Raw genomic sequence first — 22770 nt, forward strand, 5'->3', positions numbered from 1 at the left:
GTTGCACTGATGTTATATTACTTCCAGATATCATATCAGTCTTTCTCTCTCAGTATCCAGGTCGAGGTTACCACAACTGGGGCCGTCCTCTGGCTCCCCAGCACCATGCCTTGTTGACCCGCCGCTCTAGCTGGAACAGCCTAGGAGGCCGGCCGTGCTCCTCCTCATCCCCCTCTGCTAGTCCTGGCTTCACCCCGACTTCCTCAAGGCCCTTCTATGGCTACGGCTTGGGAGGTCTAGGAGGGGTGGTCGGAGGAAGCCTGCGAATCCGAGGTCCCCGTGCCTCCTCATCCCCACACCACCACCTACATCGTATCCAGCCGGACGAGGAGGAGTCTCTTCTCTCCCCACCTGTTGTCGCTCCCCACTCCCTCCACCTTCCCCATCCCATGCTCCCAGGTTCTTTTGGACCCAGGAGAGACCGAAGAGCTCTATCACTAGAGCTGCCACACCTGCTCCAGGTGCCTGGACAAACTCACCCTCTGCAGCACCCCCTTCCCTCCATGACTCTTAATGCCAACCACAGAAAGAAGAGCCTCTCTGGAGGGATGATAATCAGCAGCGGTGGCAACTTCGGAGGGCTTCACCAAGACTGTAACGGGAAGACTCCACTGTCACAGCTCCTCCAGCCCCCGCCTAGACATCCAACCGAGCAGGCCGGAGGGTCCAATCCCCAGAGCCACCTGATGGCCGAGGTCTTCCCCCAGGTCAACGCACGGAGCAAGGACCGAGAGGACCTGGATGATGACATTGACTATGTAGGCTACTATTGTGTGCATGTGCGGTTAAGGAAATTAGACACAGATGCATGAGGAAATATTCCTCAGAAGCAGCTCTAAGACGCACTATGTAAGAGCATTTAGAGAGAACAAAGAAACACAATCTAGGTTTGTAATACACAACAACCAAACCATTAGCTTTTATGTTCAAGTATAAGGCTTTACATGTGCAATAATCTCCCGCTCTCTTGTGTAGGATTGCCAACTACTTTGTGCAAAGCCCGCACTCCCTATCACCTGGGCCTCATGGGAGCCTCATTGTTTTCATTATAAACAAGTCTGTGTATGAGGGAAACAAGGTTAATTAGAAAGGACTATTTAGACAGCGGGGGAAAGAGCTATACAGATGGTAATGTTGGAAGATGCTCCGAGCTGTTGCCATAGAAGTGTTTCACTTTGGTAAATAATTTAATTATGGAATCCAAACAGACGGTTTCGCTCTGTGTGTGTGTGTGTGCATGTGTGTGTGTGCCATGATCTGCACTGATATGTGTGTTTGTTGCAGAGCTTGTGCTTCCGCATCCAGAAGATGTTAGAAGCATACAGACCAGACTGGTGTGAGACCAGAGAAGACTGGTCCGTCTTCCTTTTCTCCCCGCAGAACAAGTAAGCCTCGCCTTTATCCGAAGCCTTTACCGATGCTGTGCTCAAGTCTTCCAAACGTACGAACGGATTGCCCAGTTCTGTTTCACAGCTCATCAATGTGAAGGACAGTTTCAAGTTCCTGCGAAAGCACCTCTGCATTAGGACATTGATCGCCACCTTACAAATAGCAAAGCGATCTCCTCCTTTAGTCGGAGAGCAAGAGGGGAGGCATAAATTTAATACTGTAGGCAGTTCATTAAATTATGCATTAATTTGTAGTGATGCCATCTTACAATCTGAGAGGAAGGGTTTGACTAGGCACAGTTGAGTATTTCAATAAAAGCCATTTAAACGTGTCCATGTGTGTCCCCGAACAGTTTGGAATAAAGTCGATCTCGCTCGCTCTCGTAGTCAATTCATTTTCATATTCATTCTGTTTCTTTTCATCCATCCCTTATAAATACTGCAGCGGAGACATTTAATTGCTTTTTGGCAGTGCACAGCCTCACATGCTAAGTTTTGAAATGCATATTCAGTATTTATACGTCCCATCTCTTTCTGCCCCCCCCCCCCCCCCCCACCTCACACACCCACACACACACACACTTGTCTCTCTTACTCCGTTTGTTTCTCTCTTATCTCTCTATTCTGTTCCCCCTGCAGAGAACTGTACTCAGGAGTCTGGTGCTTCTGAGAGTGTTGTTAATGTAATTTGTTTTGAATTAGGAGAGATGTAAACAGGGGCTGAATGAAGCTATTTACTCACCAAGATGTTAGGGAGCTCCCATGCACATTCAGGGAACTTGGCTCTCATTCCGATTGGGTGGAAGGGGTTTTAAAAGTGCGTCTGGGCAGACTGAGGCCTTTCATTGTTCCCTTCAGTTTAACTTTTTTTTCTCTTCTCCCCTGCTATCTTCTTCCAGGTTCAGACAGATGTGCCAATCTATCATTGCCCATAAGCTGTTCGACTACGTAGTACTGGCCTTTATCTTCTCCAACTGCATCACAGTGGCTCTGGAAAGGCCCAAGATACTACAGGGCAGCTTGGTAATTCTAAAATGTTTGTTTGCACGCGTGTGTTTGAAACTCCAGCTCCTTTCTGCAGTTTCTGTGCAGTAGCTGTTTGTATTCTCCGAGGATGAATTCACTTTTATGATCTATAAGGTGCAGTAAGTGCTGTTTTTACTACTCCTAATTGGCCCATCTTCACTTTCTGACTGTCAACCCTCTCTCCCGCTCTCTCCCCCCGCTCCTATTTCTGTCCAGGAAAGAGTGTTTCTTACTATCTCCAACTACATCTTTACTGCCATCTTTGTGGGCGAGATGACACTCAAGGTAACGTTTTACAACCTGTCTCTCTATTACTGCCAATGCAGGCGGCGCAGAGGCGTCGTTTCTCTGTGTTTCCTCCCATGTGTTCAGGGTTGTCTCTCGCTCTGAATTGCCTTTGCCTTAGTGACCCACGGCCCATCCTCTTCTCCTCCCTCCTTTCTCAGTAATTCCCCCGTTCCTATGGAGAATAGAGCAATTAAGCAATGTCATTAATTAGGGACTAGTCTACTCCTATGGAAGCAGTCCATCTTCAGCACTCCCCCACACTCTGTCCCTCCTCCAGTCCACTTCTATATTAAGTGGTCCTCTTTTTTTAAGTCTGTTTGTTTTTTCCACTTCCTGAGACTCCTTCTGTTCTCACCTATTTTTTTTTTCCCTGACTCTCAAATATTTTTGTCTCCTCATTCTTTCCCTCTTTAATTTTCTCTTCCTCCCTCCACCACAGAGTCTGTATTCTCTGAGAAAGACTCTGGCACAAGTGGGCCATCAATTATGCACTCCCACAATCAATTATTAACCAACCACCGCACGTCGAGGAGCTACAGCCTTGTCAGCCCCCTGGCTGAGCCGTACATGTCTCCCTTCATGTCTCTGTCTGTCTGGACTTTTGTGTGGCTTACACATTGTGTGCCGGTGGTGTTTGTTTGTGTAACTTTAATGTCCCTATAAGACTCCGCCATGTAGTTTAACGATGTATGCAAAATGCAGCTACATAAATGAACAACACTGCAGGGTTGGTCAGCATGTCTGAGGTTTCTTCAGATGCATTATTACATAATATATTCATTAATTTTGAAAGATTTCAAAGATATAATTTCACACAGAAACTGTTCATAGAGTAAATACCAGTCCTATTGCATAATTAGAATAGCAAACTCTATAGCACACTCGTTATAAATTAATTGACACTTTTATTATCGAAGGCTGTTAACATTTTGGCATTCAGAGCTAAGATGTGTGCCAGGCACTGATCTTTCAGCCATCTTGATGTTTGCACAATAACCCCCACGGTCCCTCTGAAGCTTTAGCAAACACTCAGCAAACGGCTTCAAATATCAGTTGCAGATTTTTTGACGAAGCAGACATAATGCTCCCACTGCTGCTTACCAAAACAGCATCCATCTGTGATTATGTGCCTGTACAATAACCACTCGTAACATTTAAACTCACAGACATGTTAAATCCCATCATATGCTAATATGATATACGCTAATATTTATTCACGAGTCAGTAAGAAGGGAACTGGTCTTTTGGGTGTTATGCACTAGACCGGTGGATATTACCAGTTTGTAATGTGGCGCTTCATGTCTGCTTTCTCATCTCCAGGTGGTTTCCATGGGTCTGTATGTGGGAGAACAGGCTTATCTGCGGAGCAGCTGGAACATTCTGGATGGTTTCCTGGTTTTTGTGTCATTGATTGACATTGTCGTGTCCATGGCGGGAGGGGCCAAGATCCTGGGTGTGCTCAGAGTTCTCCGGCTGCTCAGGACACTGCGTCCTCTCAGGTTGGCAGCAAGCCATGCATTTTTCTTTCTTTTTATTATCATTGTGTTTTTATTGTATCTTTTTTCCTGATCTCCTGAAAGTCAGGCATGATCATCATCATGTTTCCTGTCAATCTTTGCTGTCCATACAGTTTTTACAAACCTGTGAAAATGTTGTTCTTTAAGGTTTTAACTGAAAATGGCAAATTAGTAATCAACAATCTAAAAATCCAGTGTAGAGATTATTTTGTCCCACAGATATGTTTCCTGCAGTGTTTTGAGCTTCTGTCACTTGTAGAGGACATCGGGTCTTGTTTGATCACACAAAGCTGTGATGTAACGATATTGTTTCCATGTTTGCGTGGATTTGAGGTAAAGATGAAGGAAACATGTCCAAACACTAAAACATACCCTAAACAAATAGTTTCTGAAAATCAAGCTTTTAAAAAAAATCTGATTTCAGTTCCCGTCATTTTGAAAAGAAAGTTCATGTAGGCGTAAAGGTCTTGATGCACAGGACAAAAATGAATTGCAAGAACGGTTCAGTCTTTGTATCTGACAGTATTGTGGTTTAAAAAAAGACCTCACACTGGACTTCATTGATGTATGTTTTTTTTCATCCATTTACCCCTCTCCTTTCTTCAGAGTGATTAGCAGAGCCCCAGGCCTGAAGCTGGTGGTGGAAACTCTCATCACCTCCCTCAAACCCATTGGCAACATTGTCCTCATCTGCTGCGCATTCTTCATCATCTTTGGTATCCTCGGGGTCCAGGTAGGAACAGCTGTCTTCAACTACTACTTCTTCCCTCACTGCACAACATTTCGAGCTGGTGTGAGGTTTTATCAGTTTATTATTTTACGCTTTAAGCTCCTTAAAGAGGTCCAGTCTCTCTAAGGAGTATTTCTCTGTTTTATATATAAGTACAGAGCTCCAAATCTTGGTTTCTTTGTCCTTGAACTGACAGCTCTTTAAAGGCAAGTTCTTCTACTGCTTGGGTCCTGATGTCAAAAACATCACCAACAAGTCTGATTGTGTGCAAGCCAACTATAAATGGGTCCACCATAAGTACAACTTTGACAACCTGGGACAGGTGAGTACCACGTGCGGTTCCTGCACTTACATGTTTTACAGTACACAATAGAAAAGTGTGTAGTTGTCGGGGTGAGGTAAGGATAACAGTGTTTTTTGTTCACATCCCTGTATTGTCTAGGCTCTGATGTCTCTGTTTGTACTCGCCTCCAAAGACGGCTGGGTCAATATCATGTACCACGGTTTGGACGCCGTGGGTGTGGACCAGCAGGTACCTGAATATAAGCTTTTATGATTTTTTGAGGAAACAACCTTTTATTTTTTTTAATCTCAGTAACTCTCTTTTTGTCTCCTTTCCCATCACAACATAATACTTCCACATCTCCAACCCCAGCCGATAACCAACAACAACCCGTGGATGTTGCTGTATTTCATCTCCTTCCTTCTCATCGTTAGTTTTTTTGTCCTCAACATGTTTGTTGGCGTGGTGGTGGAGAACTTCCACAAGTGCCGTCAACACCAGGAGGTGGAGGAAGCCAAGAGGCGTGAGGAGAAACGTCAGCGGCGCATGGAGAAGAAGAGGAGGAGTAAGATGGAAGTTAGACAGGAAATGGAGATCGAGAATAAAAAGGCTAAAAGCTAGAAGAGGATTTTAAAAAAAGGCAGAACGCAAAAGTGGTTGAAGGGGGAAAGAGCAGGGATTGAAAGGGAAGTCAGAAGCAGACAGACATTTAGAAAGCAAAAATGGGTAAAATCAAATGGAAAACTATGACAATTACCATAAAATAACAAGACAGAGTAATATAATGCACAAAGGGCTTGAAAAGAAGAACTTTATTATCTCATTTTAGCTCTATTGTCATTATGACACATTGCGAGACCCTAAGCTGAGATCATCACTGATGAAAATTTGTGCTATAAAAACAGAGAGATGGAAATTGAGGCAGATTGATAATAAAAACATAAACGGCAAGTATTATGTTTTCTAACATTGCTCCAGTTCCTCTTTTTTCTGATTTTACAGCGATCAAGCCACTGAAATTATGCTTTTTAAGGAACGTCTGATTAAACAACCAGTTCTGTAACTTAAATCAAAGAGAGCTTAAAGTGAGGGTGACCTGAAAAGGAGCGTCGCTAAATCACTTTGTTTCAGACGCTGGATGACGTGAGAGCCTGCACCAAGGCTGGACAGATGTAAACTGCAGAACAATAGATTATATTAGAAATTACACACCTGATTCCTCTAACAGTTGAGGAGCTGTGTAAGATATAAATAAAAACAGAGTGATTTGCAAATCTTATGAATCCATATTTTATTTAAAATAAAACACAGAAAACACCTGTTTAAACTCAGACGTTTTACTAATTCATGAAAAACATTAGTTCATTATGAATTAATGGTAGCAACATGTTGGGACAACCAGTGACTTGAAAAGTAAGTTGTGCTCAAAAGAAACTGTTAGAATGATTGTGTTAAAAGTTGTCACTGTTGTGCTTAAAATTTGTAAACCTTGCCTTTAACTGCAGGCACATTCTATGCAATATTCTGGGTTCCTTATTAGTAAGGAATGTTTATCTGGGATCAGGTGAGGAGCTCGTAGCTCAAAGATCCTGATCCGACCGGCTTCCCTTGCAAGTTGAATGGACTGAGCTCTGATCGTCTTGCTTCGTTCATGGGGATAAGTCTCTGAACTAGCGGGGCCTGCGAGTGCAGACCTTACAGCTAAACAGGTTAACTGACAGCAGGACTGGACTGGATATAAAAGAGCACATTAGAGAGGAAGAGTTATTGAGTATTCAATCTACAAAAAAACTGTATCTGCAATTTGTGGAATGGTTTCGGAATAATTCTTCTCAATGTAAAATTATGGAATATATCAATGTATACAGTACAGTTCATAATATCATCAAAAATCTGGAGAAATCTCTGTGTGCAAGGGATGAGGCCGAAACTCAATAGTGGATATCTGCAATCCTCAGGCAGCACTGCATTAAAAACAGGCATTATTTTGTCATGAAAATCACTGGATAGGTTCAGGAACTCTTATATAAATCCCAGTCTGTGAACATAGTTGCTCTGTGCCATCCACAAATGCAGGTTAAAAAGCTCATTGTGTAAAGAGAAAGCCATATGTGAACATGATCCAGAAGTGTCGTCGTCTCCTTTGGGCCAAAGCTCATTTAAAATGGCCTGAGGTAAAGTGGAAAATTGTTCTTTGGTGAGATGAACTGAAAGTTTAAAATCTTTTTGGATAACATGGATGCCACATCCGCTGGACTAAAGAGGAAAGGGAGCTGGCTCAGGTCAGAAGCCTCTGATGGTATGGGGGTTCATTAGTGCCTACGGAACTGGCAGCTTGTGCATCTGGAAAGTTGTTGTATTATGAAACAAAAATATAGAATAGAATAATAGCCAGATAGTAGCCAGAACCCAGCTTTTAAACATTGTTAAACACAGGGTGGATGCTACAGAGTGGTAAACGTGGCCCTATTACAAGTTTTTGCAGATGTGTCACTGCCATCAAATTTAAAATGGCCTTTTTAGTTCTGTTAAAAATAAAATGAGGCTTTATTAATCATTTAATTCAGATTTTATTTATGTTTTTCACAGCCTCCCAACTCCTTTGGATCTAGGGTTGTATTTTGAAACTTCATTCCTACAAATCTACTCTAATAATGTCCAAGAAACAAAGAAAAGCTTGACTGGACTTTTTCATAGTGGGGTCACATGATTTGGGGGGGTTTCTATGTTATCTCTCTATTATTGTAGCGTCTTCACCCCCGTTTTTTTTTTTTTTTAACAGAGGCACAGAAGCTGCCCTACTATGCCAGCTATGGCAACATGCGACTGATGATCCACACACTGTGCACAAATCACTACCTGGACCTCATCATCACCTTCATCATCTGCATCAACGTCATCACCATGTCCTTAGAGCACTACAATCAACCTCATGTAAGCAGAAGTTCACTTGTGTGTGGAAAAGTGCACGCTGGTTGTGCATATAGCTAATTTAATTGAATAGCTATGTATGTCATGCAAGTCAGGTGTTTTCAGCTTACGTGTGCTTTTCATATAAGCAGAAATACAGAAATTGCTGCAAGCTGCATCTTACTAGAAAGAACGTATGCAGGCTTTTTATGCTGAGTATTAATGCCTGTCATATCTTCCTAATTTCTTTTCTGCATCACGCCACAGCTTTCAGCCTCACGCTCTTCTTCCCTTCTCCAAACAGCAGCATCTTAAATTCCACAGACTAGTCAAAGCATCAGAAAACTGTATTCCAGGCTCCATAGCATGTATTGTGAGTATATGGAGTCCGTACAAAGGAGCTGTGATTGCACTGCTGATTTGACAAGGGGCTGCTGTCAGAGTGCTGTTACCGGTACAGTATCTGTGTGGCACATGGAGGTTTACAAGCCTGTCAGCGCTTTTGTAAGGGAGAGAAAAGTGATTATCCTTGAGATAAGATGCCCATTTGACCTTTAAAATGGAGTGAGCTTTCTCAAACTGACCGAGCATCAGATAAATATCACAGGTCTCGGCTGTGTTTGTCAGCTGTTGGTCCTGACATTTGGGAGCCTCCCACTTGTTAGAAAACACAGCTCTATTTATAAAGGGAGAAAATAGCCTCTTCAGTGACTGGAAGCTGGATTGGATGTAAAAAAATAAATAAAGCATGTTTGCATTTGGAATATTTAAATACTATTTTATATCTTTAGAGGACATAATGCGTGGTGTGTTTCTAGTGCCATGAATGGAGCATGCTCTCCTTTGGCCTCTGGCTTGTTTGATTTTACGATACACACAGTTGGACAAATTCCAATTTGCTGATGCAACTGTTAACTCACTCTACCCCATTATTTATACACACACACACACACACATGCCCCTTTTTTACTCTCTCTTTGCAGTCTTTGGATCTTGCCCTGAAATACTGCAACTACTTCTTCACCTCCATGTTTGTGCTGGAAGCAGCGCTCAAACTCATTGCCTTCGGCGTCCGTCGCTTCTTCAAAGACAGGTACAGTGCCTGTTTCTACTTTTTGTGATCAAGACGTGATACTGCTTGAAACCATCTTCCTGTCTAAGTGTAATAGTGCTTATTTGTAGCAGCGTGTTTGAATAGCAAAAAGCTTGGCAGCACAGCAGATCTCATGCTTCCACTGTGGATTTGTTAAATCTGCTCTCCAGAGATGGATTAATCTGTTTCTGAATGACAGACAGCTTTTCTTATGGCCCCACAGTGTCTAACCTTAAGCAGCCTTTGGATTAGATGTGGACATTTATATCAGTCAAAAATTACAATGTCATCCTGTGTCACTGTCTGTTCAGCTAAACCACTTATCACATATATGATGATAAAAAGAAAAAAAGCAACAGAAAAAAACCCCACTAAGTCGACTATTAGGGCTTTTGGCACATGCTATAATCTCTCAAGTTAACATATAATATAAATAGTGCTACAATAAACAGTTATTTGGTTCAAAGTGTAATGGCTAAATAAATCTGCCGTTTGCTTTGATCATTATAAGTGGAATAGCAGCTTTGACGGCATCTAGGATTATGAATGTGCTGAAATATTTGTGCTGGCGTTAAACATTCTGTTGTCAAGTCTACTAAATAATAAGCACTACAAATATGACACTTAGCACACATTGTGGGTTCTGTCTATAATGTCTTAAGTAGTATAAAGAGCATAGTACCTCAGTCTGCTTAGCTGGAAGTTAAGAAAGCTTTAAATAATAAAGAGGTTTGTTTTTCCTACTTTGTTTCTTTTAAGCCCTCTGTCATGCCCTTATTCCATCAAGCTATACTGTGCAAATATAAACCTTAAATTGCTTACAGTTAAAAGGCTTATTTTAAGGTGCATAATAATATAATAATTACAGTACTATGCAAATGTCTTGAGCCAGCCCTCACATATAGCAAAGAACTGATTTTAGATTGTGTCTTTAGTGGACTTGATAGGCTATAGAAGCCTATCATATAAGCATGTAATCTGCTCCCATTTCTTTAGTTGAATTTACAAAAATTAAAAAAGACAACACAATTTGACTGGAATGAACTTGTAGTTTTGCACCGCAAAGAGCTATTAACTGAAAAAGGACGTATTTTGTGGGATATATTGGCGTAGTGTGCAGTGTGTCCTTAAAAACACTATCAGCAGCAGAACAGTGTCTGAAAGTCATGAAATTCAAGTCAAAGAAATAGGGAAAAAGACCACCAAAGACCTGACACAGGACACAAGAGATGCATCTAGCCCTTCAGCCGATCCATCTACTGTTCACTGAAGCTTCATCAGAAATGCTCTCAGTGGAAGCCTGGCAGTCAAGAAGCCTTCTTTGGGAAGGGAAACGGGGAGAAAAGGCTGAGGTATGGCAGATTGCACAAGATTTGGACTGGAATTCAGTTGTAACAGGTCTGATGGAGTGATGAATCCAAATGTGACACTTTTGGTTTGGTTTTTGGAGGTCAGGACAGGAGAGGTACAACAGTGAGAGCCTAAAGCCATCCCTTAAACACGGTAGGGGCTCTGTCAGGGATTGGAGCTGCATTTGAACGAGTAGTACTGAAGAATCTCATCAAAATTAATGAAATTATGAACACAAAAAGTAGTGTGTGATTTTAAACCACCATGCAATACCATCTAGAAAGCATCTGACTGGCATCAGCTTCATTTTTCAGCATGACATGGTTTCAAACACACTGCAACACACTGGGACACTACCAGTACTGCAGGTAAAATACTGGAGATCAATTTTAAGTACAGTAGCTCACAAATGCTCATATTTAATATGATCTTCTGTTGACAAATGGCAGCCAATCAGTTAAGTGGTCCTTAAAGGGGGAGAAGCTAAAATAACAAGGAAAGAATGAACCGAGGGCAGGAGAAAGACTAAATGTAAGATAAAAAGGGATCATTTTAAACTATGAACCAAGTAAAGCTAATGTGGTATAATCCATAAAAATATGAAGCTGTAAAAGAACAATCTCACCACCAAATGAAATGTGCCTGTCAATTGTGTGGATGTGAAATGAATACACTGAAAATCTCTCCATCTTACTGTACTCACCTTTGTTTGACTTTTATAGGAAAATCAGCTCAGCGCTTCTCTATTTACAGCCTCATCTGTTACTGCACAATGATGACACTCATGTCTTTTGAGAGCTATGCAGTGACTAATTTAGGCAGAACCAGATTTGGGAGCTCATATTATACTGATGGTAGTTTAATGTCATTGACCTATTTCAGTTACCGAAGAGAGACCAGACAGCGGGAAAAGAATAGCAAAAAAAATGGTTTGTAAAAGAGATAAGGTGGAAGACGGAGAGAGAGAGATGCAGAAAAAAGACAGATAATATATAGAAGATGGAAGCTGCAGTGATCAAAGACAAAAAAATGGAGGGGACAAATGAATGATGAAATGAGAAAGAGATGGGCGGATATAGAGAGAATTTATCACGCAATGATCAGCTGGCAATTTGTCTCTTTTTATGTAGTGTCAGCAACAGCCGCGAGCACTCATTGTGCATAGTGTGATTTACGGTATACGCTGGGGTGACTCTCGAGCCAGCTTTAGAATTGGGTCAGTGGAGTAGCAGGTAAAACGCACGGCACATGACAAGGTCTTACAGTTGAAGACACGGGTAGTTAAGTGGAGCGTGCTTCATTAGAGAAATCTGAGCTTAACAGTGTCGATAACAGAAAAGCAAAGCGCAACTTTAATTAAACCTTTTCACAAGTTGTTGCCGTCTTGTTTTCCAGATTTCCAATCTAAATGTTTCACCGCGCTGGGTGCCTCGCTGTGATCTTACATTGTATTTACCGTCTCTCATAAACACTCACACAGTCCTGAACCTAAACAAATTCAATCAGTTGTTGCCCACATTTGGTTGGACAGTCTGTTGGAAGCGCGGGGGCTGTTTTTGGACTTGAAAAGTTGGAAGCCTTGCAAATGTGGTGCAGTTTCATCAGAATAAATAAAATGCCTTTAAATTTAAGGGAGACATTCTAAAAAACAATCTCCTCCCAAATGTCTACTCACTAAATTCATAGATTTGTTGTTTTGCTGTGTGGTTTGATCCGTGGGATTTACTTTTTTCCCAATTTGCAGAACCAGGACTGTGTGCAAACACTTTTTTAGTGCACACACACACACACCACCAACAACAACGAGCAGACCCAGAGGAAATATTAGCTGAATTTGACAAAAAGTGTATTGGATTAGAACGACGTACCGCACCTTTAAGTCAGATGTTGCGCTGGCAATGGTTTTCTTCAAATTGTTGGCACCATCTGTTTCCCATCTGTCCTCAAGCCTTAAAATTAAATTGTCTGACAAGATGATGTCTTTAAGGACTCTTGGGTCTGAGGAACTGTAGCATCAATGTCAGCAATGTGTAAATCTCAAAGGAGATTAATGTGTAGATGCCTCCTTAAAGAATAAAGCTCAGAACTTGGTGAACAGCCTATTTGAGTCTGCAGCAGTTTTAACAAGTGTGACTTATTTACTCCCCCAGTGAACCAGAGCGTCTGTGTTTTGTAGTCACTCTCTATATTTCGAGTTTAGTGCAATGCTTTTTTTTTTACTCCACCACATGAGAGTGAACGTGTGAACTTGTACTAGGTGGAACCAGTTGGATCTGGCCATAGTGCTCCTGTCACTGATGGGCATCACGCTGGAAGAAATTGAGATCAGTGCTGCTCTGCCTATCAACCCCACCATCATCAGGATCATGAGAGTACTGAGGATAGCAAGAGGTAAATATGCTGTGAATAATCACATACATGTTTTTTTGTTTTTGGTTTTTTTTTTTTGGGGGGGGGGTTACAGTTATATTTTGATATAACCATTTCAGCTCACATACTGGTTCAAAATGTTACGATTAAACTCTAAATTTTAAGGAAAAAAAGTCAAAATGTGGAGATTTAAGTTGTTGTTTCAAGGCGAACAAGTGACCCAGCTGTTCTACCCTCTACAAAATTGTCTAGATGAGTTAGTGAAATTGTACTTCAGAAATGATTTCCCTTTTAGCACATGAACACAGTTTGGTGATAATTGTTAAGCATTAGGACAGAGGACGAGATGGTGGAGAAAGCTATAACTGGTCAGAAGAAAAACCCACACAAAGGAAAAAACTGGCAGTGGACCGATGCAAGGACATCGATGGTTACACCCTCGTGCAGTACAGAGGGAACGTGTTGTATTACAAGAAAGCTGATCAAAGTGTTTCACTGACTCACCCTGGATTTAATCTTGAAATTTTCGCTTTATTCTCAAAATGAACAATATTAATGAAAAAATTGATATAAATCTTCTATTTTTTCTTAATGTGGCCCTAATATTCTGTCGTATTAAAAGGATTTCTTACTTAAGTTAACAGAAGTTTATGGATTTTTGGACATTTGATAAACAAAAATGAATTTAAGCTTGATTAAATTAAACCCAACTTTAAAGGAAATACAAGTAGAAATGTTGTTACCACACTCCCAGAGATTTTCCTTTGTTAATATGCAGGAAAAGGCTTGACGTGAATGCTTTCGTTTTACAAGGCAAAATCATGAACTGATGTTTCCACAGATCACTGTTTCCCATTCTATGTACATGTAGCATGTAATTGAACCTGAGGGACTTCCTTCTAAATTCCCACCTCTCTCTGTCTCTCTCAGTGCTGAAGCTGCTGAAAATGGCAACAGGAATGAGAGCCCTGTTGGATACAGTAGTCCAAGCCCTGCCTCAGGTAAAAAACACTTAGTCTTTCTCTTCCTCTGCTCAGACACACACACGCACACACACACACTCACTCCACAGTCCCCCAAGAGAAAGTTGGCCAGTCTCAATCAATAGCCAAGGGGGGTACTAGCCCCTCTTCCCTTTCTTTGTTGGCCTGTAGGCAACTCTAATGGATGACTCATTTACCACACACACTGGGAGCCTGGAACACACATATGCATCTGCGTACATATACACACAGGCAGGTTTTTGCTTGTTTTCACTTTCAGCACCACGGAGAGTTCCCAGATTCCCACTGAGACCGCAGTGTGTTAGAAACAGCTTGTAAACTAGTCTTTAGTTCATTTAGTGGCGAATTGTCCACAGAGTCAAACAGTGCCCAGGCCGTCTCTCACTGTTCCAGGGCACCTAATATTCAGCTGCCTGTCTATTTCTGTTTGTTTTTTCTAGAATAACTGTACTCATTAGAACATGAAGTGTGAAACGGCACATCAAACATGTTGTAGAAAGTATGTATGATGTTTCTGTTTGCATGCCATCTCCTCCAGTGTCTCAACACTTATTGGTTAATGTTCTTGGTGTATGCTGGTGTCATTTTTTGGAGCATTACTTTTTAACTCCATCAAAACTGTCAGAATTTTTCCAGCAAAAAGTGAAACAATAATTTCAGAATTCTGGAAAATTAAATGAGAAGATAGAGGCCACTCTCACATTTCAGTAACTTTATAATATGGTCCACAGTAAGGGCATAATTCCCCTCAAATTAAATGGAATTTTAATATATTTTATTTGAAATTCTAATGTAATTATATTTAACTACAAGTACTTAAAGGTAGGGACACTAGAATAACAAGCACAAAAAGTCAGGTTTTTACAGGACACTAGGAAATAATATTTCTCGTCTAACGTCGTAAATATGCTGTGCTTTTCACGGTACAGGTCGTATTTTGTAGTGGGTAAATTTTGCCTTTTTACATCTTTTTTTTACTTCTTTATTTAATATTCAACAGATGGATGTTCTATTATTCAACTATACCTTTTTTTATCGTATTATAAATTTGGTAACGATTATCTTTTCTTTGTACCTTACAGGAAAGAAAATAAATACCCACAAAATTTGCAGGCCTTTGTCTCCTTTTAGTCATTGTGTTTTAAATAGTGGTTCTCAAACTGTGGGGCAGGCACCACTGGAGGGGCGTGGAGCTACTGCAGGTGTTTTGGGGAGCACCAGGGGAAATGTACGGAGTGAAGCTAAGTTAAATTAACATAATTTATGGATAGGAGGGAAAATAAACCGTTAGTGTGCAGATGCTATTGTTCTAACCTTGAGTCTCTTCAAATTCAACATGAATCCTTTTAATTGTTAATGATAAAATAATGGGGTGTGGGCTATGGATCGTTTTTCAGCTTTGAAAAGTGGGGCATGACAGAAAAAGTTTTCAGAACAAATGGTCCAGACCAACAGGTTTTCCAAAAATAAATGAATGAAATAAAGACGTGTAGTGCCTTATGTAGGATACACACACAAACACACACACATACAGACAGTTTGATCCATTGACCATCAAAACTAAGATGAAGCAAGCACAGAGAAACAGGTGGCGTGTTGAAAGGAGGGCAGGCAGAGGTGAGGGAGAACAGATTCCTTGTCTTTCTTTTCTATTGATCCCGCTCTCATTAACACTGAGCCCTTCACTCTATCCCAAGGGCAACAAGGGAGGTAATTAAAACTAGGGCTAATTAAACAGTTCCAGGAGGTCTGTGTATGTGTGTGCGCACATGTGTGTGTGTGTGTGTGTGTGTGTGTGTGTGTGTGTGTGTGTGTGTGTGTGTGTGTGTGTGTGTGTGTGTGTGTGTGTGTGAGGTATTGAAACAGTCAGAGTGACTGCATTATACCTGGTGAGAGATTTAACCTCAGGTCATACTACGCTATATTCCACAGTGAAAATAAATGAAATGGCTAGCTGCCAGCTTTTCATCACATAGGACATTGAAGAGATTATTGACATTTCAACAAAGGCTTAAGAATTCAGCTGAAGAGTCAAACGCTTGATAATGCCATGGGAGGCCACAGAATATGAATTACGCTACCGTGGCACATGGCGACAGATGGCTGCTACAATAATAATTTATGAGATAAAACATCATTTCAGCACTCCACAAGTTACACAGTCGGTTTCTGCCGTTAATAGATCATGACAAGACATGGAGATGTAATGAGGGATCTATAAACTGAAAGGGTGTGTAAGCTTAATAGCTCAGTGACATGTTAAGAAATGTATTTTCATGGCTTGTCTTTACAAATAGGCAGTGAGACAAAGTCATTTACCCTGAAGCGTTCCCTGTTAATCTTTCCTCCTTAACTGATGCAAAACGGCTGCAACCTGTCACTAACAGTTTATGCCACGTTAGCGCTAAAGCCGAGCCAGATGTGTATTTATTTTTTTGTCTGGAAATGGCTGACAAAACTCCAGAAATGCCTGTGAAAACTGTAGAAATCATTTAGAAAGCCACTTTCCCTTAAGAATACAATCAAGTTTTGAAAAGGAGCAGTTAATATGCGTGTTTGCTGCCAAATTAAATCATTAAAATAATAAAAGAAAGCTTCATCTTTCTCATCTTTGCAAAATATAGTCTAAAGAAATAGCAAAGTAGTCCATGTTATTTTGTAAGTATAGATTAAAGTCAATAATTTTCACCAAACAGATGATTAGCCTTAATACTAGACTAGCAAAACTTTATTGTTAGTTCATCATTATTGATTGGCTGAGGAATCCAGGAAGAGTAACACAGAGATACAAACTGTGTAGACACGTTCCTCTGTTGTGATGCATTTACTTCCATTATTTTCAGTCCAAAGGAGGACTGGGAGGGTTTAACTGTTATATAATTCATATTACATGTGAGGCAAGTCTAAGGGGCTAGGGAAAAATGGCTGTTTCCCTAACTGGGTAGCAAGTGATTGCAAGTGAAATTAAAAGTGAGTAAAATTTGCAAAGAGGGAGCTGCACCAAAAACCTTTGGTGATGCTTTGGTCACTAGCAGGTTGCTGCTGTAGCCAGTAGATTGTATGCAAGACACCACTTGTCTACAAACACTCCTCATTTTACCCTGCAGGCTGTAGTGAAACTTGAAAAGGTGTGATGCAAACTACAAAAGGGCAAAGGTCGCCTTCAAATTAAAAGCTCTGCCTTATCCTGAACCCAACATATTTCAAAATTTTCTCTGCTTCAAGTTTCTGTTGCACTTTTCAAAGTTTCTCTACCGCTAATTTGTGTTTGGAGACAAGTTTCTGTAAGAGAACGAAATACATGAGCTTATGATCGTTGGTCGGACAAGGTGTCTTCACCCCTTCCCCCCTGATTCAGGGCCTCCTTCCAGAGGGCAGCAGAGTAAAGAGTTCATGTGAAAGTTTGGTAGTATATTCATGGTTCTCTGATGCTACAGTTGTCCCTGATGGGTGGTAAGTGACACCTGACAGTCAGCAATAGCCAAAAACAGTGTGAAAAGTGGAGCTGGGGTTTGGAGGCGGTGCAGGAGCTTGCAATGGACAGCAAATGTGACCAGGCTAAAGCAACTTAACTAATTACAGGCCTTATCATAGATTTATCAATTGGCTGTGTAGGATGTTATCAGCTGATCCATCAGCTGTTGTGAGCTGGCTGTGAGAGCAGCTCCTTTGCTGGGATTGAAGCTGAGTTTGACTTTGTGGCATACCTGAACGAACTCCTTCTTCTGCTTTTTTTCCTTTTACTTTTCACTATATTTTAAATCTCTTTTAATCAATGCTGTTGGCTTAGCAGATAAAGTACATCAGGTATTATATGGTATGTCATTATCATTTTTAACACTTTTTGAAATCATTTTCATGAGATATAGTAACAAAGACAAACCCTGAACATATTTAAACCCTGAGCATGAAAGAGCTACTTTTAATGTATTCCACTAGATTTGTTGTTCTTTGCTGGAAAAGTCCTTGTCTGAAATTCATTGACAGCTAAACTAAATGAGAAATGTTTGACTTGGCTTCCATTTACTGAGAGCTGTCCGACTAAACCAGATATTACTATCAAAGTTCTCTTTTTCACAATTATTTTCCTCTTCAGCATGGCATCATTAAAGATCCTGCCTCAAACAGAGCCAAAAAAAAAGCCTGGCAAAGCACCACAATGTAATTTTCTTTATAAAGTTCACTTGCACAACAGCTGATGTGTAATTTCCTGTGAACAAATTCTGCCCTAGCCGCTGTAGTGTTGGTGCAGTGTTCTTCAGCTGAACTGGCAGCAAATCACAAGTATAGTTTCCTTGAAAAGTCTCTGTGCACTGAGTACTGAGGCACACATTGAATATTCCCTCATTCTCAGTGGAACAGTGCTGCTTGCAGAGCATTAAAGGCGGTGGATAGGAGGCTAGCTTTTGCATCTCCTTAATAGGATTAGAAATGTTTTAACCATACAACATCATCACTATTAGGGTGAAGCAACAGAAGGCTGTTTCGTGGCATGGATCCAAGCCAAGTCCCAAAAGCCCAAGCTGAAAAATTCACAGCATTGTGGCTTTAGTCGTGTCAAAGTCTGTTTACAGAACCAAGAAGGGTGAGAGGAGCATGACAGAACAAGTTGGAATATTGGATTAGGTCCGTGCATATCCATCACTCAGTGATTTGTTTAATGATAAAATATAATGAAAAGGAGTTTTCTTCCGAAGCCCTATAGATACTGGAAATCTTGTAAAAATGAAATTGTATTGTATGAGACCTTTTCAAAAGCAGGAACAAAAATCATTAGAATTAACATAATGTGTGACTGTAATAATACACGTACTATATTATCATCAATTTGTGTTTTACTTTGCAATAACATATTTTATGGATGCAGACGAAGCAGGGATCGATTTATTTCTAGTCATAAGAAAAACACTCATGGGACACTTCATTAGTTACACTTCGCAAGGAGTAGAACTGCCTTAATTCTTCATGCATGGCTTCAACGAGGTGCTGGAAGCATTCCTGTAAGAGTTTGGTCTATATTAACATAACAGTATTGTGCAATTGCTACCCATTAGTAATGTGAATCTTCCATTCCACCACATCCCAAAGTGAGGTGATTATTTGAGGTTTGTGGCATGATGTACTATCCTGCTGGAAGCAGCCATCAGAAAATGAGTACATCATAAAGGGATGGACACAGTCAGTAACAATAACCCAGTCGAGTGTAGTGTTTAAAAGATGATCAGTTAATACAAAAAAAAAATTCCTACACCACAACCTCCAGCCTGAACTGTTCATACAAGGCAGGTTGGATCCATGCTTTCAAGGTTAAAGGTTCTTTATTTGTCACATGCATAGTTATACAAGTATAACACACAGTGAAATGTAGCCTGACACGCTCCTCGACATGTGCAAAAATGGGGGGTAGAGGAAGAACATTACACATATATATAGTATATACATTGGGTGAATGTGCAGTAGTAGCAGCAAGCAGGTGAATTCTGTACATTAATATGAATAGACATCTGACTATTTTACAGGATAGACAATATAAACATTTCATTGTGTTTATAACAAATTGTGACCCTACCATTCAAATAATGCAGAAGAAAGTAAGACTGATCAGGCCAGGCCACGTTTTTACAATCTTCTGTTGTAGCCTCAGTTTTCTGTTCTTAGCTGACAGCAATGGAACCAGTGTGCTCTTCTGTTGCTGTTGCCCATCTACTTCAAAGTTTAACATGCTGTACATTTGCAGATGCTCTTCTGTGTAACTTGCTTATAACGAGTTGTTATTTGAATTACCGTTGCCTGTGTGCCTGATCTCCTCTGACATGGCATCAGCAACGCTTTTTTACCCAGTGCACTGCAGCTCGCTGGATATTTTCTGGCTGTGTGTGGAAAATTCTACTAGATCAGCAGTTTTTCAAAATACTCAGCCCAGTCTGTCGGGCCAATCATGCCACATTCAAAATCTGCAATGTTATTGGCTGATTAGATATTTGCAATAACAGTCAGTTAAACAATTGTACTTCATAAAGTGTCTGGTGAGTGCATTTAGTTATGCGCATATATTAGTGTTTAGAATACGCTTTTGTTTTTCACTAAAAGGACTGTAACTTGTGCATTAGACACTGACCCGACCATAATGCCATCTACAAAGTTCTTCATTCCTGCAGATATTAAAATACTCTTTATGAATTTATGACAAACACGCAATAATACCTTTTTCCTTCTGTGTGCCCGTTGTAGGTGGGTAACCTGGGCCTGCTCTTCATGCTGCTGTTTTTCATCTACGCCGCCTTAGGAGTAGAGCTTTTTGGAGAACTAGGTGAGTTCATATAACATCCTAAAGACTGCCTTGAGATAGCAGCTAAATATTTTGTGCTCTCAGAATCAGATAGTGTTTGGTCACACTGCTATCGATTCAGTAACAGACAGTATCTATTCAGGATGGACTTAATTGGAGAGATTTTGCTTGCCATTTTCCTCTCACCCCTCTTTTAACTTCTTCTTCTCTTGATCCTTCTCGCTCTTATTCTCAGTTTGCAATGAAGATTACCCATGTGAGGGTATGAGTCGTCACGCTACCTTTGAAAACTTTGGCATGGCCTTTCTTACATTGTTTCAAGTCTCAACGGGTGACAACTGGAATGGCATTATGAAGGTACAAGGCAATAGTATGAAGATATATTTGAGTCAGTCTTATTTACTAGATTGAGTGCATGTGAAAGGCTTCAGTCTGATGCTACACAGGGTAAACATGCAAGTATATTTTTAACTGTAACTGTAATTGAGAGAAAACACTATTTAAAAATAGACTCTTTAATAGTAAACTGTCAACCATCCTGGCCTTCTCTCTAATGACAGCAATGAAAAGGAGATGTGTTAGCTCAGCACAGGAAGCACACATTTCCCTACTGATGGAAAGAGATGACTGCCTCGTGCACATGTAAAAAAAAAAACAACAAAAAACCCCACCAATTTCCTCTGAAATCACATCCACTTCCACCAGGAATAATCACATCTCCTCCACGCTCTGAGGCTGCACGGGAATCAGAGATTATGCTGTTGTGTGTCGGGTGTGGACCATTAGACACACACTCGATGCAGGCAGTGTGGATGATAGCGGGCCATGAAGCAGGACAGCGGGCCACAGATGGTGCCCCTCAGAGTAAATCTTAGCCATTTTATCCATCAACTTGCTACCTGGGCTGTGAGAGAGGTTAGACCTGCTCTGCTTTAGTGGAAAGGAAAGCAGTAATTAGTCATGCAGTGACGATAGAGAGGAGGAAATAATGAGGGAGAGTGCAGCGGGGAGAAAAAGGAGGCACTAGCCGACTGTAATAAAAGGGAAGATGAGAGGAAAGGAAAGGGGTTAAGAGAACTGACCAGTTATTATGCTTTCTCCTCTCCAGGGGGTGAGGGGCTGTGGGTGTGGGATTACAGCAAAAATGCAAAACAGGGAAGAGAGTGCGTTTGAAAACGGAGGCTCGGATGAGGAGAAAATGGAAATATTTAAGCAAAGAAGATGGAAAAGGATGCAGAAATGATGGGAGCTTTGTGAAGGGGCACAGGGTCTGTAAATGTCAAAGCAAATTAGACAGAAAAGACCAGCTTCAGCTCAGAGGGCTAAAATTGTTATGTTTTTTCACAGCCTGGGTGAGATATGTGTACTTCCTCCAGAAAACACTTGTCACTTTGGTTCTTCTCTGCCTGAACTCCGCTGTGCGCGTGTTAACCAGACTGGAAAACCACTAATAACTTTTCAAAAGACAAAAGTAAAAATATCGTCCCCTTGTTATTTTGCACAGAAGCAAGTGTATGAAGATAATACAAGCAGGCATGACTACAAAGAGCCTTGTTAGCATGAGAAAGATAATTCTAGCAGTAAAATTACTTTTTGTTGTGAATGATTAAGTTGCTTCAGGGCTGAGCTCGCATCAATACATGACGACTTTTAAATTTTGACTCGAGACTTCTTCTCATCATCTCCGCCACTTTCCAAATATTCAAGAAGAAGCTTCTTAACCAAAGAGTGACATTTGTGATATCTTATCTGTTTTGCTCCCTTTCACCCAAAACTACCCTTGACCAACCTCTCCTCATCCTCTGTCTGACCAGGATACATTGCGGGAGTGTCCACCAGACCACGGCACTGATGTGGACTATGCCTGCAATCCAAGCCTTCAGTTTATCTCGCCCATGTACTTTGTCTCCTTCGTGCTCACCGCCCAGTTCGTGCTCATCAACGTGGTGGTGGCCGTGCTGATGAAGCACCTGGACGACTCCAACAAGGAGGCCCAGGAGGAGGCGGAGATGGATGCAGAAATTGAGCTGGAGCTGGCCCAGGGCACCCTCTGTTGCATGGGCGCCCCCGGTTGCGGGGGTGGGGGGGTGGATAAAGGACTAGTCGTTGCTGGATCGAGGCCTGGAGGCACAGCGGGAGGAAGAGACAGAGGAAGTGCCCGAGGAGAGAGAGGAGAAGGAGTGAGAAAGCTGCGACACGCAGTCACTGCTGCGCACCAGGGACCATATAACTCCAGTGACTCCAGCCAGACTATGTACTCACCAGCACAAGTGAGTCTGTCTGCGTGTGTGTGTGTGTGTGTGTGTGTGTGTGTGTGTGTGTGTGTGTGTGTGTGTGTATGTGTGAGAGAGGGAGAGAGAGAACAAAGAAAGTACATGAGGATCTTTTTGCTTGGTGGGAGTGTGAAAGGCATTTTTGTGTGTTTGATTGAATAAGCATGCGTGTGTCTTTGTGCCTGAAAGTAAGGATGAGATATCTATGACTTTTAGTTTTTTTAGCATCAGTGTCGAGCCTCATAAGGA

The 22770-nt window shown here is 41.2% G+C and overlaps 1 protein-coding gene across 4 annotated transcripts in view; it reads left to right on the top strand.

Moving 5' to 3' along the window:
* LOC146711209 (voltage-dependent T-type calcium channel subunit alpha-1I-like) overlaps window positions 1-22770 on the top strand; it is a 105278-nt gene that overhangs the window by 61834 nt on the left and 20674 nt on the right. For all 4 annotated transcript variants that reach the window (XM_085453955.1, XM_085453956.1, XM_085453957.1 and 1 more), the window contains exons 15-30: window positions 54-758; window positions 1285-1385; window positions 2288-2411; window positions 2631-2699; window positions 4023-4201; window positions 4826-4952; window positions 5146-5271; window positions 5392-5481; window positions 5605-5797; window positions 8015-8166; window positions 9126-9235; window positions 12843-12976; window positions 13886-13956; window positions 20191-20269; window positions 20484-20605; window positions 22063-22518. In XM_085453955.1, coding sequence (XP_085310081.1) covers window positions 54-758; window positions 1285-1385; window positions 2288-2411; window positions 2631-2699; window positions 4023-4201; window positions 4826-4952; window positions 5146-5271; window positions 5392-5481; window positions 5605-5797; window positions 8015-8166; window positions 9126-9235; window positions 12843-12976; window positions 13886-13956; window positions 20191-20269; window positions 20484-20605; window positions 22063-22518 — 2838 coding nt within the window. The remainder of the gene's footprint in view (window positions 1-53; window positions 759-1284; window positions 1386-2287; window positions 2412-2630; window positions 2700-4022; window positions 4202-4825; window positions 4953-5145; window positions 5272-5391; window positions 5482-5604; window positions 5798-8014; window positions 8167-9125; window positions 9236-12842; window positions 12977-13885; window positions 13957-20190; window positions 20270-20483; window positions 20606-22062; window positions 22519-22770) is intronic.

The sequence above is a fragment of the Copadichromis virginalis genome, linkage group LG4 (genome assembly GCF_057382275.1).
Source record: "Copadichromis virginalis isolate Kocher_CV1m ecotype Utaka linkage group LG4, C_Virginalis_male_GT1.1, whole genome shotgun sequence".
NCBI lineage: Eukaryota > Metazoa > Chordata > Actinopteri > Cichliformes > Cichlidae > Copadichromis > Copadichromis virginalis.